The sequence below is a fragment of the Condylostylus longicornis genome, unplaced genomic scaffold, assembly GCF_029603195.1.
Source record: "Condylostylus longicornis isolate FDR11 unplaced genomic scaffold, ASM2960319v2 ptg000009l, whole genome shotgun sequence".
In the NCBI taxonomy this organism is placed as follows: Eukaryota; Metazoa; Arthropoda; class Insecta; order Diptera; family Dolichopodidae; genus Condylostylus; species Condylostylus longicornis.
The window spans coordinates 2282653-2301357 of NW_026577978.1; the positions used below are offsets into that span (position 1 = coordinate 2282653).

Below are 18705 nucleotides of genomic sequence, written 5' to 3' on the forward strand. Positions count from 1 at the left end.
GGCAAATTTGATTGTGCTAAATTCCGTCAAAAAAGCTTTATTCTCATTTTGACGAAAAACATTGAGCATTTTCAATATTAGAGAGAAGAGACTTTTTTTCTATTAAGATGCAGTAGCATCTCTCATATATCACCCCTGGCAACATTATTATTATTAGATTTTCTGAAAATACGCATCCATATGCAAATATACATCTATGTATATTCTTGGCATAATTTAAATTTAGAAAAATGAAAATTTATGACAGCAAAATTCCTTTTAACAATCTGTATATTATAGCAAATATATAAGCTATACACATTCATATATATCTATACTAAAACATATGAGAGTGAGAAAACTTGGTGAAATGTTTCAATGCTTGTTAGGAAAAAAAAAAGTTTTGTTAAAATGAACATGTGTAAATTTTCTTATATTTTCATGAATATGGAATATTTTTAAATATGTATACGAAAATATGTGATTTTGTAGGTAGAAGTAGCATTTCGATGCAATCTACGCAATTTCCTACATAAATTTGCTTTTTATATTTAATTTTTTTTTTTTTTACATTTCTCAATAGGGCAATGATCTGTATAAATACACATATATTATAATTTAATTGTTAAGTGTAGGAAAACATGAAATAAAATTAAATTTCGAATATGCATAAGATTTTTTTAAGATTATAAAAAATTATATATGTTTGTATATGGTTATATTATATACGATCAGTATGAGTAAGTAATTTAAAATTATTGGGAAATGTAGCTACATAATAATATATTTATTTATTAAAAAATATCATTTAAAATATTTTAAATAATCTCATAGTTAAACTAAATCATCCAGTTTTAATATTATACGATACGTATAGTGCAATAGATAAGGAATAAAGCACTATTCAAAGGGAAGTCGTTTTGAAATTATGTTGTTTTTATATACAATAATTTAAAATAAGTAATAGATAGTTGTTAAGAGTTGAGTAAGATACTCAGAGTGTAGCCGTTCTAATATTAATTGAAGTTACAAGTAAAAATAGGAAGTATATTGAAAATATTGCTATTTAAAGTCAAGGAAATTCAATTGAGAAAATTCGATTAATCAAGAAAAATGATATTGTAATCAAGAAAGTTCGTATTGTATAAAACTTGTGGGTAAAATTGTGGGTAAAATATTTTGTACAAGAATTTCATTGAATATTAAAATTAAGATGCAATACAATATTAACTAATATATAGTGCTTAATTGTGATTCGTTCAACATTTTCCATAATTTATTGAAAAATTTCGACTATTTAAAATTTAAGCCATAACTCGGAATCTATTTGATTTACATTAAATAAATTTTAACAGAACAAATATTGAACAATGGAGAATTTAAATTTGTAATAAACTGAAAAGTGACCAAATTGAATTTAGACGATTTTTACTTGTAGTTACTCTTACCAACGCGAATTACAAATGAAAAGCATGCATGTTCGTTATACTAAAATTAAACATGTTTTTCGAATATATTATTAATATTTTAACAAATTTGAATAAGAATTAATTAACTATAATAATTATTATAATTTTATAAATTATTAAAATTATTGAAAATATTTTCACATTAAAACAGAAATAAAATTATTTTTGACCAAAAATTTTAATAAAAATTAAATGGAATTCTAAATATAATATATTGTTCAATTAAAATTTATTACAATTTTTGAAAATATTAATAAATTATCCAATTATTAATTCAAAATTTTTATTATCCTGTACAATTCATAAATTTGCTAAATTTTGAGAAATTCATATAGAATTTATCGAAATATAACATTATGCTTGGAGTGTATAGCACTATGGACGTATTAATTAAGTTTCATAAAACACCTACAATTTTATTAACATTTATTATGTGGCAGAACAACGAATTTTAATTCTCAAAGCTAGTATAATACAAAAACAGTATAGCTTCTCTATCTACTTATTCTATACGTGAAACATATAGACTATTATTAAAAATTATTGATTTTCATTCTTATCTATAGTAGAACAATTAATATAATAAAAAAAAAAATGTTTTATTAAATACATAAAATACTACTTTTGTTATATAAAGTCCATAAATAAATAACACATACACTAATTATCTTAAAATAAAAGTTACAATAGAATTCTCATAATTTCAATGTATAAAAGCACATATAAACATTACCCAATAAACAAATACTACATACATACGTTATGTGTACAGTAGAGTCAAGAGTGATAATTTTCACAAAATCAAATGAATTTTCATAATATAATTACCACCTATATATATACACATATACAAAAAATTAATGTACTACAACACTATTCGAAAAATTCCCAATTCCAATTTGAAAATGTCCTTAATATATTGAACTAAACAATGGAGTTATAAAAATGAAAATGGAATTTTATTTATTGTACATATATATTATAACAGTATATATGTAAATAACTATAAATTTACCATATGTTGGTTGTCTATTAACTCTTACCACTTATGTCTACTACAGCTAGCGTGTATATACAAATTGTATTATATTGTAAATTAAAATAGTGTCTGATGTACATATATGTATGAGAGAATACACATGGGTGTTTAAGAGAGAAAAACCTCAATTTACCTGCGGCGTTTTATCTATACATACATTTATTGTACAATATGAGTGTACTAAACATGAATATAATTTTTACCGCACCTTTAGCATATAAAACATTTCCTGTGTGTGCAAAATGAAAAAAAAAAAATTATCCTTAGAAAATTTTAATATTTATAAAAAAAATCATGTAAAATACACTGATATAGGGGGGTTATTTTATCCCTTTTTTTCATATACATATACCAAAATCATATAAATAGGAATCTGCATTGGTGAAACCATTAAAAATGTGTGAGCTACATGTGTCCCATTAAATAACATATTATATATATGTAATTTTTTTTTATATTGAAATATTGTTATCTATGTGACTCTATGACTCTATGACTCTATATTATACATACAATATTATAGCTGATAAATGTTCAATATGTGGTCTATTTTGGGCCCACTTACTCTCTACTATTTATATAATGGACAACTTTACAATTGTTTTTGTTTTTTTTTTTTACTTTTCTTTTTTTATTATTATTATTTGTTTTTCAATATGTTTTTTTTTTTTTTCATCTTATTTTTATGACTCTTTGTGCTAATAATCGTAAAATAAAAAACAGTTATAATTTTTTTTTATTGTTTTTGTTGTCTACAGTTATGTAGAATCCTACCGAGCTAATAAAAATCTCATTTGTATGAAAGATACTAACAAAAAAAAACCAAACAAACACGCACAGAAAAAAAAGGGAGGGAAGCATATTGGTTTTTTATTGATATTACAAGAAAAAACAGAGCAGCAAATACAGTAATAATAGTAAAACTGAAAAAAAAATTAAAATTATAAAGAATAGTACAAAAATACAATGATGTGAGTAAAGTGTAAAATTTAAAGAGAGGTAGAGAGTAGTGAAAAGTTCCGTTTTGCTACAATATACCGGCCCTGTACTTATTTTCGGTATATTTACAAAACCGAACAAAAATGTTAAAAGTACCTATAGTATCTATTAAAACTGTTATATAAATATGCAAGTAAACTAAAGTATATGAGTTCCCAAAAATTGTATAGGAAACAAACAAGTCGTCTACAATTTGAACATAATTTTATGGTTATCAGAACAGAAATTATTAAAAGAGCATGAAAAATATAAAAAAAAATCTCAACTACAAACAAGTTATTTGAAAAAATTTTATTTTTTTTGGTATATTACAGAATTTTTATTCAGAACATTTCTAGAATATTGTTGTGAATATTCTTACACACTATTACTAAGTTACATTACTATTATTATCAGTAGAAAATTACTACTATGAGATTATTACCCCCTCTTACTTCATAAATGTATAAAAATTATACTGTTCTATTAATAAGGTTCCCTTATTATATCTGGCATAGGTAAAATTCAAAATTATACCTTATATGAATTTGATAATCTGATTAGTATAGTAATTAATAGGTATAGAAATTTCGTATAACTATTGTAAATTTTTTGATAATAGAATTTGAAAATTTTAATTTTAAAAATAATACTTTTCATTTAAAATTTAATATGAACGAAACTGATAACAGAAAATTATTGTTTTATATCAGTTGTGGAATTTGAATTATATAATTTGCAATTCGGTATATAATTTATTGTATATTAAGGTTGTTTGCGAACGAATCGCACTTCGCACTTAAATCTACTTTATCACTACTATTTTCTTTTTCGGAAAAGTATCTAGTGTGTCCGGACTTCATCGCACTAAAGTTCGGAAAATACTAAAATACTAAAAATAGTGCGAATTAAAATATTGCCGGAAAGTGCTTGTGCTAGTGCAAAAGTGTGAAGCCCGAAATGCGAAGGGTGATACCTTCAGAAACAGCGTAAGGGTCTTACTCATTAATTATGTAATTGTGCCCTTTTCAAGAATTTTAACAACATTTGTATTTATTCCATACAATAGATAATAATATTAATATAATGACAATCTGGTACAAAATCTTTACTATATAAATTTAGATAAATCTTAATATAAGTATTAAAAAAAAATATTAAAATTAAGTTTTCAATTCGAAAATTCTAAAATTTAAAAAAAAATACAAAAAATATTAAAATTAAGTCAACTAATTTGTACCATTTATCTCAAATATTTTACTTATAGGAGAGCATTTCGAACATTTTTTTGTGAATGACAGAAAATTAAGTTTGAGTCTATTTTTGAAAACCTAGTAAATTTTCCTCTCTTGTGAGAGAGATTTGTGACAGAGTCATGGCTCGTGACAAGAGACGATACTCGTGTCTAATGTTTGAAAACTATTACATTATATTAATTTTATTTACAAATTACGACTATATAAAATTCAATTTAAATTTTAATTTCATTTAATACAATAAGATATTTTAAGATCAAGTGATTATTTAACACTTACTTTACTCCAAAATAAATTGAAATACTCTTGTTCCACAATTTTACAATTCAAGAATAATTCAGCACTCACCTGTAATTGGAAAAAGTAACAAAAAACAAAATTATTAATTTATTAATAAATTGAATTTTACAATAAAAAATAATTACAATTAAATCGCCTTAATTTTTATACTGCAATGCATTTTGTATTGTAAACATTGCATACAACGTATATGCAGATTTGCCTCCAAATATTAAGCACTTCTATAGCAATTTGGAAGCATAAAATTCAATGAAAACAAGAAAATAAACCACTTATATCGCCTTGTAATCTGACATTTCCCTCTTTCTTTATATTTTTAAAGCCACCAAATTAAAATTTCTTCAATTTTCTACTTCACTTAACATATCGTATATGTGTGTAATCACAAGTTTTGTAAAATTTTTTTTTTCCAACTGTATTTCTTTTTTTTTGTGATCTTTGATCCGATTTATACAATAATTACCGCCTTCACAAAAACATGAACAAAAATATAGGAAAGAAATTCCAAATATTACCATTAATTTGTCTTATTTTTTTTTGTTGTATATTCGGAAAGGAAAAAGAATAAGAACAATCGAAATATTAAAGAAAAAACAAGTATAACAAAAAAAAATCCTTGAAATCGGATCTCAATGTTGCACGTTTTCAATATCAAACACAACCAAAAAAAAAAGAACCGAATTCCATTAGCTTTATAAAAAATGGAGAAAAAAAAATATAGAATCAAAATAAAATAAAAAATAAGTGGAAAACGAGACAATTATCTGATCACAAAATGACATAAAAACGACAAACATTGAATAAAACCATTCATTTATTTTGTTTTTTTTTTCTTAAATAACAAGTCAAAAGGAGACCAAAACAAAAAGGAAAAACAAAACAAAAATAAATTCTTTAATTTTCATTAAAATGCAAATCCGTGCATCATGAACTTTACAAGTAAAATAACTACGTACTTATATAACAGAAAGACAAAAACAAAAATTAGAGTAAAAAGGAAAAAAAAAAAATAAAATTTTTAACCACGATAACCAAACAATGGGCTTTAATAAAGCCACATTGAAACCCACAGCATCATTACAAACAAAACTAAAAGAAATACAATAAAAGATAGGAAAAGAAAAGAAGAAGGCAAAGAGAGAGAGAGAGGGAAATAGAGGGGAGAGAGGAGAAAAATTAAAAATATATAAAATATAAAATTAACGAAATCTTCTCAATTTTAACTTCATGTGCAAATTTTTGATTCTTCTCCCTATTTTGGTGAATCTCACCCCCCTCTCCATTGCAGTCTATGATAAAACTTGGAAACTCATTCAACTATAGTTCCAAAAGATATTATTAAAATTTCTGCATCTCCCTCTTATACTATAAAAATCCACCTTTAACCTACAATACAACTATATTGTATACTGCAATTTAAAATTCAATTGCAAATTTCTCATTTCATTTTAGAGAAAAATGAAAACAAAAAGATTAACAATACAACAACAAAAATGCAACATCGTTGTGTTATAAGTAGAGTGAATGAGAACACAAATGACGTAAACAATAATAACAATAATAGTAAACAATAATAATAAAAAAAAACTAATAATGAGTAAAACAGAAAAATTAAAATTAAATTCAGAGTTCCTTTAATTTGTTTCTTTTTTTTCTTCTTTGTTTTGATGAGAAAATGATTTTAAAATTTAAAAATTCTCAAAACTAAAAATAAAATCAAATCATCTCGTCACATAACAACAACCCGCAGCCAGAAACACAACAACACGCAAGTAAATATAATTTTTCTGTATAAGAGAAGATGATGAAGAGAAAAAGTCAAAATAAAAAATAAAAAACTAAAATTATTTCATTCAACAATTAACTTCGCATGCGATGAGCTCTTCTATTCCCTTCTCTTCTTTCCACAATTTCTCGACTAATCGGAAGTTTGCGGAAAAACTTTTGAAATAAATGGTTTTATTTTAGACGGAATGATAGTCCGCCTTTTTAGTGGTTAAATATTATTACAAGAGCAAAAATATTGAGAGTCAACCCGGTATTTAAGGAAAATATTATAGAAAATTAATTAAAATATAGTCGAGAAGAAAACTAGGTGAGAGAAATTTTTTCAGAAATTTGTGACGTTTGAAGATAGTTTGAAGATAGTTGTTCGGAATTTCGATAATTTCATCTTATTCTTGATTAATCATTAAAAATTTGCCGAAATTACCAAATTATTAGGTTTAATTTAATTATATTATCTAAAATCTTTAGGTTCTAAAGTTTTACACATAATATCACTAAAATTGCATACTTCACGGCGACTGGCGGATATTTTTTATTAAATAGATTAATAATTTTTAACAATACATCGCATAAATTTTTTAAAAATTCCTGAAAAATTTGCGTCCCCCTATTGCATTTACGAAACAAAATTTAATTTTATGCTGTTCTATAAAAGGATTAGGTATAGATGCTATGCATTTTGTTAAAATGAATGCAGATTTTTTTTTTAACAATTTTCTTTGTTAATGCTTTGTTATAAAACCATAGTTTTTTTTCGTATTTATTTTTATGCTCAATGCCCTATTTAACTGTAGAATCTCCTTTTAACTGTCTTGTGAAAAAAAAAAACAATTTTGTTATTGTTGTCGTTGTTCTCCATTTTTCTTTCGTTTTTTTTTTTTGATGCTATATAGTTAAGACTGATGAACGATGAACAAGAAACGATAATGATGACTTCAACAAATGAACAAGATTAAAATTATGTTGTGAAAATTACCATAATTTGTTTGGGCGTTATTTTTTTTTTCTTCTTACAGTTGTTTCTTTGTTTTTTGAAATTCTAGTTAATCTTTTAACAAGTTTTAAAGAAGCTTTTCAAATCTGTATAAAAACGTTAATTTTAAATTGCATGTAGGTAAGAAAATAAAAAAAATTATATAAGGAAGGAACACAATAAAATTGAAAAGAAAAATTTAAGGCAATAGCAAAAAGAAGTTGAGAAAATTGTTGGACTATACGTAAAAGATTGTTCAACCCTTTGGAAAGTGACAACGCAATATTGACGTGCTGATACTCCGTTTTTAAGGAATTTTTTTGCTTATAGTGAATTAGAAGAATGTTAGAATAAAATTGAAAGGTATTTAGACATTGCAGTGATGAAAAACATCTACTTATATTGAATGAAAATCTACTAAATTACAAAGGGGGAGCTTTACAAAAATTAACTGAGTTTATAGAATACAAAATTCCAGAAAATGCAAGACACTTGACCATTGTTTTTTAAAAATTGAAAGTGATTTATTAAAATTTTCAATAGATTTAACAAAATTTTTGGTTTTTAAGCCACATGAATGTTGTCGGTGATTGGCCTCACCTAATAATAATAATTATTTTTATTTTATTATTTTGGTTCTTGTTTATCATGTTTTAAAGCAAACAAATATGATAATTGCATTCGATAGACTGTGAAAACCTAGTAATTTTCAAATTTAAAATTCAGAAAATAAAGAAGGAAAAAAAAATTTTGTGAAAATTGCTTTAGCAAATTATTCTTTGTTTTAAAATTGTTTTAAAGTTAATGGTTTTTTATTGTGATGAGAGTAAGCACGAATCATTGTATCGATGTAGTTTAACTAACTATGTACTCATATAACTATTTTGCTTACAGTACACTTCGATCTCATACGATAAGCGTCAACTAAATTGCACGATACAGATATGTCTATACCTTACATAGGACTATAAATTGTAGTGTGTACGAGAACATGATCTTAAAGTAGGTATATACCTACATAAGCTTGATTTATAATTAATTTTCTTTCGTTCTCGAAACTTACAATACTATATCTATTTACTAGTATGTGATGAGTTACATGAAATTGAATGATGAATAAGTGTTTTCTTATGTTCATAACAAGCATAGCTATACATTTTTATATAGATAATTTTTTCTAACAACATTAGTAACCATCAGAATTTCTCAATAATAGTTGCCTGTGCAATACTATAAAGAATATTTTCTTAGCAAATAAATTTCTACAAATAAGAAGAAGTAAGAATAGTAAGAAATAAAAATAAAGAATATCTTGAAATATAAGGATAATTTTGTGGTTTTTGCAACTTAAAGAAAATTTAAAGAAAACAGCATAGTGCACATTTTTATGCAAGTGATAGTACAATATGCACTTTGTAAATAACATGAAGTAAGAATTTACTTCTCGTTCTCTTATTTAAATTAAATTATACTTATATTATTAAGTAGAGAGAACAAAAATTAATTTAAAAAATTGTTATATAAAAATTGCATACATATGGACTGTATGTTTTTGGAATTTTTATTATTTCCGGTTGTTTTTAGAAATTTGCAACTATATTTACTCAGATTTTCAGTAGAGTTTTTAGTCCCAATACAATGTAGGTGTTCGAAACCTTGAAAGAGATACAAAACAATCAATATTTTAAGAATATTAAATTGAGAACAATTAAAATGATTTCAAAGAGAAATTCAAACTATAGAATAGCTCAGTTACATTGCCCAAAATTGATAGAAAGAGAAAAGAGAAAGTGGTATGCTTTAAGTTTATTTGACACCCCCCTTTCCAATACCTTAATATTGCCATTTTTCAACTATTTATTGCAGTGAAACCATAAGCATTGTGAAATTTTGCAAACGCAGAAAAGCAGTGGTTTGATTTTTTACCACGACATACCAAATTTGAGCTTTAAAAAAAAAAAAAATTTACCGTTATTTAAAATCCGTATAAGTTTTTCTTAACTCTTTAATTTTTTTTTGCTTGTTCACCCTAAATGTATGCAATTCTTGAAATCGTACAATGATTTGAATGAAAACAATTTTATTAATGTAGTAGGTACAGGTACAAAGTTTGTTTTAAAAACAATAATTTCACGTTGTTGATGGGAAAAGTGCTTCATTACAAACCATTGGTTTGACTCAACTTTATTTATATACACATACATATGTACTTGAATTTTCTTACAATACCGAAACACTCTTCTTGTATATTCAGAGGAATTTCATCGTTGATATTGAATAGCAATGCTCTTTTATTAAGTTGGTTTGCACAATGTATTGAAATTATTTTCATTTCAATTTATCACATACCTTATAAAAATTATGTGTGCATTAATGATTGTAAAATAATATTTATATTGCATAGAATAATATAATAAAAATTTACGTATACCACTCAGAACTTGTACTCCCTTACAACTTAATAAATTTAAAAATAAAAAAATAATTTTTTTTTGTCCCCATATTAAAAATTTTCATACATAAATTTGTACATACAAAAATTGTATTTACTCCAATCATATTAATAAAAATTTTATTTACGAATAAAATTTTTCCATTAATTTCATTTTAATGGGTCTAGTAAATATTTTTGTACACCTTTTTAAAAAAAAAAATCTTAACCAATCTCAATAAAAAACATATTTTTTTTTATGAAATTCACTTTTGTAGGTACACAATTTATGTACATATGTTTAAATATAAGTAATAATAATATTTATGTATGTAGTCGTGCGTGTAATATTAAATTTAAATGAAAATTTATTCATAAAAATTTTCATTTTACCGCAAAAAACCAATCAAATAAAATCAATCCATTTTTTATTTCGATTTTTTTTTTTTTTTTTTTTTTTTTTTTTTTTTTTTTTTTTTTTTTTTTTTGGTAAAATTTCGAAAACAGACCAAGTTTTTATTAAAATTTAAAAAAAAATTGTACTTGTGATATAATTTGATTTGTCAGTGCGTTTTCCACACACTCTCTTCGGTAATTCTTTTATACAATCAATAAAGGTATTGGAGTAAAACGAATAAATTTAATATAAAGTAGAAATAAAATAATATTTTATATTTTTTTACAAATATTTTAATCATAAATTTCAGTTTTATATAAATAATAAATTTTTATTTAATATTTTCATTTTATTAAGAATAATATTATTATTTGTTCCCATACGTACAAGCAAATACGATTTCATTTTTTCAATGAACACTATAGAAAATTTTATAATTATTATTTTTGTGTACATATGTGCTTAATGTATATAATATTCTATGTTGTATACAATGTACATAGAGCATATACAAAATAAATACCAACATATGATAGTAATATACTGATATCTATTCTGATATAATGTAAAAAATAATAATGAAACAAAAAAAACAGGAAAATTTGAGAAAATTTTAATGGAATTTGGCCATAAATTTTGTCATCATATTAATATTGAACGCCTCTCCATTAAATCCTTTTAAATTATAATGATGTTTTCATTTTTTGTTTACATGCATACGTACATAATGTGTATTATGATTTTGTTCATTATGTTTTTTCTGTTGCTACAATAATAAAGAAGAATATTTTATTTTAAAACTTTTATAATAATATTGACTCTAGAACATTTTTTTTTTTAACATTAATGGACATATTATGTAATATAGTGTGAGAAAATAGAATATTTTGAGTCATAAAATTTTGTTTTGTCATAATATTTTATAAAAAATTGCATGACAAGAATTCATTGTCAATAATGTGATCATGACCATGAACTATTATTGATTTTAAAAATATTAGTAGCTAATTTAATTTTTTTTATTATTTAAAATCAAATAAATGTACGAGTATGAGAATATTTACGAAATATCATTAAAAAGAACAAATTTTGAACTTCTTTAATTAAAAATCTGTTAACATTTAATATAGATCTGAAATTTAAAATGATAACATTTAACTTACAAAGGTATTTTGTTAACGAGAACCTTTGTGTTATAATATTAAGAGAAAATAAATTTAAAAATATTATTCTAAAGAATGAATTTTGAGTTATTTTGAAATTTTTTAAAAATTCAATTGATTCTTACAATTTTGCCCACAGTTAAGTTATAATATAGCAGTTTACTCAAAGATATAGTTATTAAAATGTCTCCAGGTCGTACTTTTTATTCTCTTAGGAAATATTAAAATATAACATCAGTTCACAATATCTCTTGTCTCAGGCAATTACTCTCTCTTTACTTTCTATACTCTTTCATTTTAATTACGAAACATTCATCAAATCAAAATGTTATTTTTATTCTCTTGCAATTTTATTTCTCAATTTACAAAATTTATTTCTGTATTTCTCAATATTTCTGTTATAAATGTAGTTCTATGCTGCCATTAAATACCATTTTGTATTAAAGAAATAAATTCAATAATTTTTTTTTTCAGTAATTTAAAAAAATTAAATAAATTATAATTATATTTTATATAAAGAAAGAAATTATTCTAAATCCATTAGAGTAGTTTATGTGGGATTTTTTGAAAAGTAAAATCTATGTGAATAAGGCAACAATAACTCCAGAAATAAAACATGAAGCAATGAAATTGCTGCACTTCATGTTAAAATAAGTGACCAAATCCTTAAAAATTTTGATTTTCATATGATAGCATGTAGACGTGCTCCTGATTGATTAGATAATAGATATAATTGTAATTAGATATAATTTTAAAAAAATTTATTAAATCATTTTTAAATTCAATTAAATACCTCTTTTTACATAATTATATATTAAAAATTCGAAACTTCTTTATGCATTTTATATATACACACACACACATTCTATATATATATATATATATATATAATAGTCTTACTTCTATTATACTCTATACGTTTCTGACGTGCTTCATAATACAACATTTAAATGTGCACAGAGTAGCAAAGGATATATGGTAACGCGTGATAAAATGTGTTTAACAATTTGCACTAAAAATTTAATTTAATATTCGAAAACCTACAATATATTCGCAAAAATATTCTGAAAAATTTTTTAAATTCTTAATTCCTTCCATATTATATACCAAAACTATTTATGTAACAAGTAGTACACCATTATTCATGAAGGCATTATGTGAGAATGCCGACATATTCACATACGTTTATATACATTATAAATGTTAATGTTGTAGAATTAAGTGAACAAAAAGACATGGCACTGTTTCTCTGTTTCGTTTTTTCAATTTTTTTCACATACTTAGTAGTTCCATTGGTTACGAATGTTCAGTTATTTTGTATATAAACAAAATGGGATATTTGTTTTCTTTTATAATAAAAAAAACGAAAACAAATATGTTTTTTTTTTTTTAAACAAATTCCCTACAAATAAAGAAAAATAAAAAAGGATCCTTTATTTTCTGTATTCTTATTATTATTATTGTTCTTTTTTTTTATTTTCGATTCATTTAAAATCCTTTTAACCTATTTTTCATTTCACTCTGTTTTTCGGCTCTATCTGTATACGATATACTCGTAAAGAGTATTTAAAAAACCAAAATGAATGGTTACAGGAATTGGTAAAAAATTGAAAGAGAAAAAAATTGAAATAAAAAATAGAAAAGCTCCTAGAATAGTAAGGAAATTAACATATTTTACATGTTATCTAAAAATATTTTTTTTTTTTTGTTTACATTGTTAGGATGAATAAAATTCTCGTTAGTGGAAAATTTATCTTTCTATATTAACAAAAAAAAAAAAAAATATAAAACCGTGTTGTAGTAATGTTAAGAGACACACAAAACATATTTATTTTAAATTTGTATTTGTATGTGTAAAAGTGTATGTATATGCATGAAGTAATAAGAAAAAAACTAAAATGGTTCTACAAGTTTTTTTTTGAACAGAAATTTTTATTCATTGGTAATTTTTTTTTTGTTGATTTTTTACTAACTAGCTTTATTAAATTATTTCCCTATGTATACCCAAAATATTCCCATAACATAAATTCATAATACCTACATAAATGTACAGAAATAAAAAAAAAAATTTAAAGAATAAAAGTGGATTCATTCGAATTTTAAGAAGCACTACCAAAAAAAATTTTTGTAAAAATAGGAGTAATAAAAATAATATTGAAAGTGCTTGAGAAATTCGGATTACGTTTATATTTTAAAAGGCAATTTAGGTGAAAAAACAATTATTATTAATTGCGAAGTAAAAGTGTTCTACGAATGCCGTTTAAACAAAAACAAGAATCCTTATATGTTATAGTTCATATAAAAGAATCAAATAAAGTTCACCTATTTTATGGAACAATGAACCTCTCAAACAGATAACAAAGTCAAAATTTATTTTAATAATAATAATTAAGCGCACTGAATTAGTTTTTAGAAAAAATCAACTCTTCAAATTTGAACTCTGTAATCTATTTTATAAGTTTAATCTATATGATATTGTGGTGAATTTGTAAAAAAAACACAACCAATTTCGTATTTAATTTCAAATTGAAACGCGTGTACTACCTCATCTACTTAATCCACCTCATAGTAAACGGTTTGAGGTCTAAACAAATTGTGTCTAAGAAAAAAAGGGAAATTTTCGTTGATTTTTTTCTATCTAAGTTGTGTAAGTAATTAGAAAAACTAATTACTTACACAACTCATTTATAGTACAGAATACAATAATCAACTACATGCAGTGAAATTTTCAAGCACCGTGTACAATTTTAAACATTTGTCCATGTTTTTGTACAAAAATTTTATAAATAATTTACATACACTTATATGTAATTGGTATAACTATATTTTTACCACATTTTATGGTCGTATACTTAGATTGTATACCTAACAATTATGAAAATTCGAAGTAGAATAACAAAAATTTTTGTTTACATTTTTTCCTCTATGTATATTTTACTGTTATAATAGTTCCTTCCAGATCATATAGATAATTCGAATAATTTTTTTGCTCATCTCTTGTTTTACTTTTACTTGCATTGTACTATTGGTAAGTATTTTTTGGTATGGTTTTCTCAAAATATGTCCTTGTTATAAATTAGAAGGCTGAAATAAGGATTAGGAATTTTTTTTCTTATTATTTGGTTGCTGCCATTGAATTGTAAAATTATTTTTGAAATATTTAGAATTTTTATACCTTAATTATAGTCTTACCTATAATTTTTAAGAAAAATTTAGTCAGAAGGACAACTTTGACTATACTACAATAAAATTTTATTGTAATAAAATTAAAATTAAATAAACAAAATTAAATTTTTTTTTTTTTTATTTAAATTATTAAATTATTATTATAAATTTTTAATAATTAGAATATTTAAGAATATTTCGATATTATAATAATTATTATGAGCGCAATATAACAGTTTTTTAGAATACGTCTGGAAAACGATATTAAAAATGTTTTACATAAGCAATTTAAAATATTTATGAAACATTTTTGTTTTCACTGTAAAAAAAAACATAACATAACATTCAATATTTTACATGCAATAAATTTTACAATATTCAATTCTTGAGAATGAGGAAGCTTATATTTAAAAATAAAATATATAATTTTCTCATCATAATAATGAAATAAAGAGAACTTAGGAATTATTGTGGTAATTATTCATCAGTGATCAATCATTACTTAACTTAACAACAATACTAACAAAATAGTGAACCTTGAAAAAGACAGTGACAAAAGTATGAGAATAAATAATAATATAAGAGTAAGTAAATAAATTGCAATGTAATTAATAACAGTAACATGAATAATTAAAATAACATTTTATATGTTAAATTTATGTCATAATAATTAATATGAAAAGGGATTTTAAAATTTGAGAGAGAAGTAAAAGTACCAAATGTATGATATAAAGAGTGTATTAAAAACCTTAATTAAAAATTTTAAATATAATATTGTTGCCGACAAAGAATATTTTTTTAATGGTGGTATTAGACATTTAATAATTCTAGTGGCATGAGACATAATTATTTTGCAATATAACAAGCTTATGTTTTTTTTTTTATATTTATTCGACATATTATTATTAAACTAACTATTATAGACTTAATTTATCATAATATAAAATATGTAAATTTGTATTATCATATTTATTACCATTTATTACATGCGTACATACATATTATGTACATATATACATTTTAAATGCACTATAAAATAAAATTTCTTAATCATTTTATGCATATTTTTTTTCTATCCTCCACATTCTCGTTTCCCTTCTTTTTTTTTTTTTTTAATATTATTTATTTTATTTAATATTATGGCATTGTAGCATCACTCTAAATTTGAATTCCAATTAACTATAAAATATTATGCATATTATACAATAATATTTTAGTAGAATCATGAGAAGCCACCAACACCGAATTTTTTACATACTTAATACTAATAAAATATTCTTGTATATTTTCATGTATAATAAAAAATATTCGTAAATCATTACCGCCTACATTAGATATTTATAATATATTCTCTTTTTTCTTTTACTATATTAATTTAATCCTTTATTTTGTATTCTTTTATACAAAATAAGAAAAAAATAAATAAAATAAATAAAATAAATATAATAAAAATCAAAATCCTTTCCACCTCCTATGCTTAGTTTATGCAAATATAAAATTTTATGAAAAAAAAATTGTATACAAAGAACAGTCCAATTAAATTAAGGAAAAAAAATGTTTAAGAAAAGATTCATTATTGTGTGTGTCATATGTGCTTGTGCTTGCATATACATAAATATATTGAAATATATACATACGTACTTAAATATACAGAATATAAAATAGTTTGGCTGATATTTCCGATGTCGCCAAAGTTAAATAATTTGATTTCTTTTGCTTAAGTGCTTGTCTTTATTGAAATCACTAAGAGAATAAAAATGATGATGAATTCCTTTTTAGCCTTATATAAGAAACGATATATTTATATATAACCTACATTCTGTTGTTACATATATTTTAAATGATTAACTTGGCGTTCATATGCTTATAAGTGTAGGTTTGTAGATGTGTTCAACATCATATCATATTATAGATAGATGATCTCTTATGTCGCCTTTACTATATTTCTATACATCTACATTTTATTTGATTTGACAATAAAATAAAGAATAACAATAAGAAATAAAGAATAAGTGAATTGTTTTGCATGAGTTTAAGCTGTTATGGCTGTAAAATATGCACAAAAATGTCAATGATAGCAAAAGATTTGTATAAGATTTTCTTTGCAATATTCTCAGTTTTTTTTACGTTTAAGTTTATTTCAAAGAAGAAAAAATGATTTAAATAAAGAATAAAAATCTTTCTGCTAATTATATTCAATCTAAGAATTTGTGAAACTCAAATTTATACATGAATTTTTAGTATGTACCACCAATATAATTATAAAATTCTAACTTCTTGGCTAGCTTAAAACTAAAAATGTAATGCAATGGATTTTCCATAATTTTACCTTAGGAATTTTAAGTGTTAATTTCATTCAATTAGAAAAAAAAAATTGAATATAATGTACGCTTTGTACACAATGATCTTTACTCATAGTAAGGAGAAAACTAAAAACTCATTTAATTTCACGATTCCAATACCTATATACTGAAATTAAACTTGAATATCGCAAATTTAATATTTTTTTTAAAAAAATTTCTCTAATTGCCATTGTTAATTACTCATTTTACTAAAACAAACACTGTCATAATACTAATTTCTCATAAGTTATTTGATATTCAAGATGATAATCAAGATATTATGGGTTTTTCATAAACGATCAGGATTATAATGAAATGATCATGAGCAGCACACAGTTAAATTACATGTACAGTGCAGAATTGCTCTTATAGAATTGCTCTTACAGAATTTAGCATGAAAATATATTGATGAGTCTACGTTATTTGCAGTATCTATTGCGTTTTGCAGTCATGGTTTTGCTGCAGTATTGCGTATATGGAAAACTTTAATATTTGATTCAAGAACTAAGAGATATTAAATTTATGTGAGTAAAAGCTAATTGTCCTTTTATTAATATTCGAATTCAAAGAAAAATTTCTGAAGGAAAATGTGCTTTTTACAAGACCCTGAATAAATTTTCACTGAAATTTTTTAATTTTTTTATAAAACATATTTTATTTTTTTTTCATCTTTATTTTTCTGCTTCTTCTATTTTATTATTCGCCTTTTGCATAATTTCATAGAATTTTTCTTTTATTTTATTCTCATATTATTCATTTATATACATAATATTGTGTACATAAATGTGCACATACGCCTATACAAAATTCAAGAATATGATTTTAAATTAAAATATACATAAATACATTTTTTTTCTCTCTTATACAACTATTAAGCAAAATAAAACCCCAAGTACAAATATAAAAAAAAAACAATAAAAGAATAAGGGAAAGAACAGAGAAAAAATGCGACAAGAGTCGCGCTATACATTTTTCCCGTTCATCTTAAAAGAATAAAAACAAAAAAATGTTTTACATATGTAGGATTTCTTGGCAAAATAAAAAATCGTAAAAGAAATCATGCCCGATAAATTTTAAGAATAAAATTTATTCACATATGTTATAATTTAAGTAAAATACAAAGAAAATAAGAAATAACAAAGCAACTATACAATATTTTGCCAGCAAAAATTCATCAATTACCATCTTACATCTCATCCATCCCAATCCAAAGTATGAAGGCATTCTATCCATCTTATTTTGATGTTAAAATAAATTTCATTTTTTTTCATTTTCGGTGTACTTGTCGTATGAAACAACAATCAGACAAGAAAAATCTTATAAGATCCCACTATATACAATTACACTATTAAAAATAGTATTTAATTCCCTTCAAAATAAAAGAGAGAGAATAATATGAAAATTGTAATAGAAGTGGGGAAAGGG

General features: G+C 23.2%; 1 protein-coding gene across 1 annotated transcript in view; it reads right to left on the minus strand.

Moving 5' to 3' along the window:
• LOC129618548 (tyrosine-protein kinase Dnt) overlaps positions 1–18513 on the minus strand; it is an 85902-nt gene extending 67389 nt beyond the window's left edge. The window contains exon 1 of the mRNA XM_055533355.1: positions 18471–18513. Within this exon, the coding sequence (XP_055389330.1) occupies positions 18471–18513 (43 nt within the window). The remainder of the gene's footprint in view (positions 1–18470) is intronic.
• Between the last annotated feature and the right edge of the window lie 192 nt (positions 18514–18705).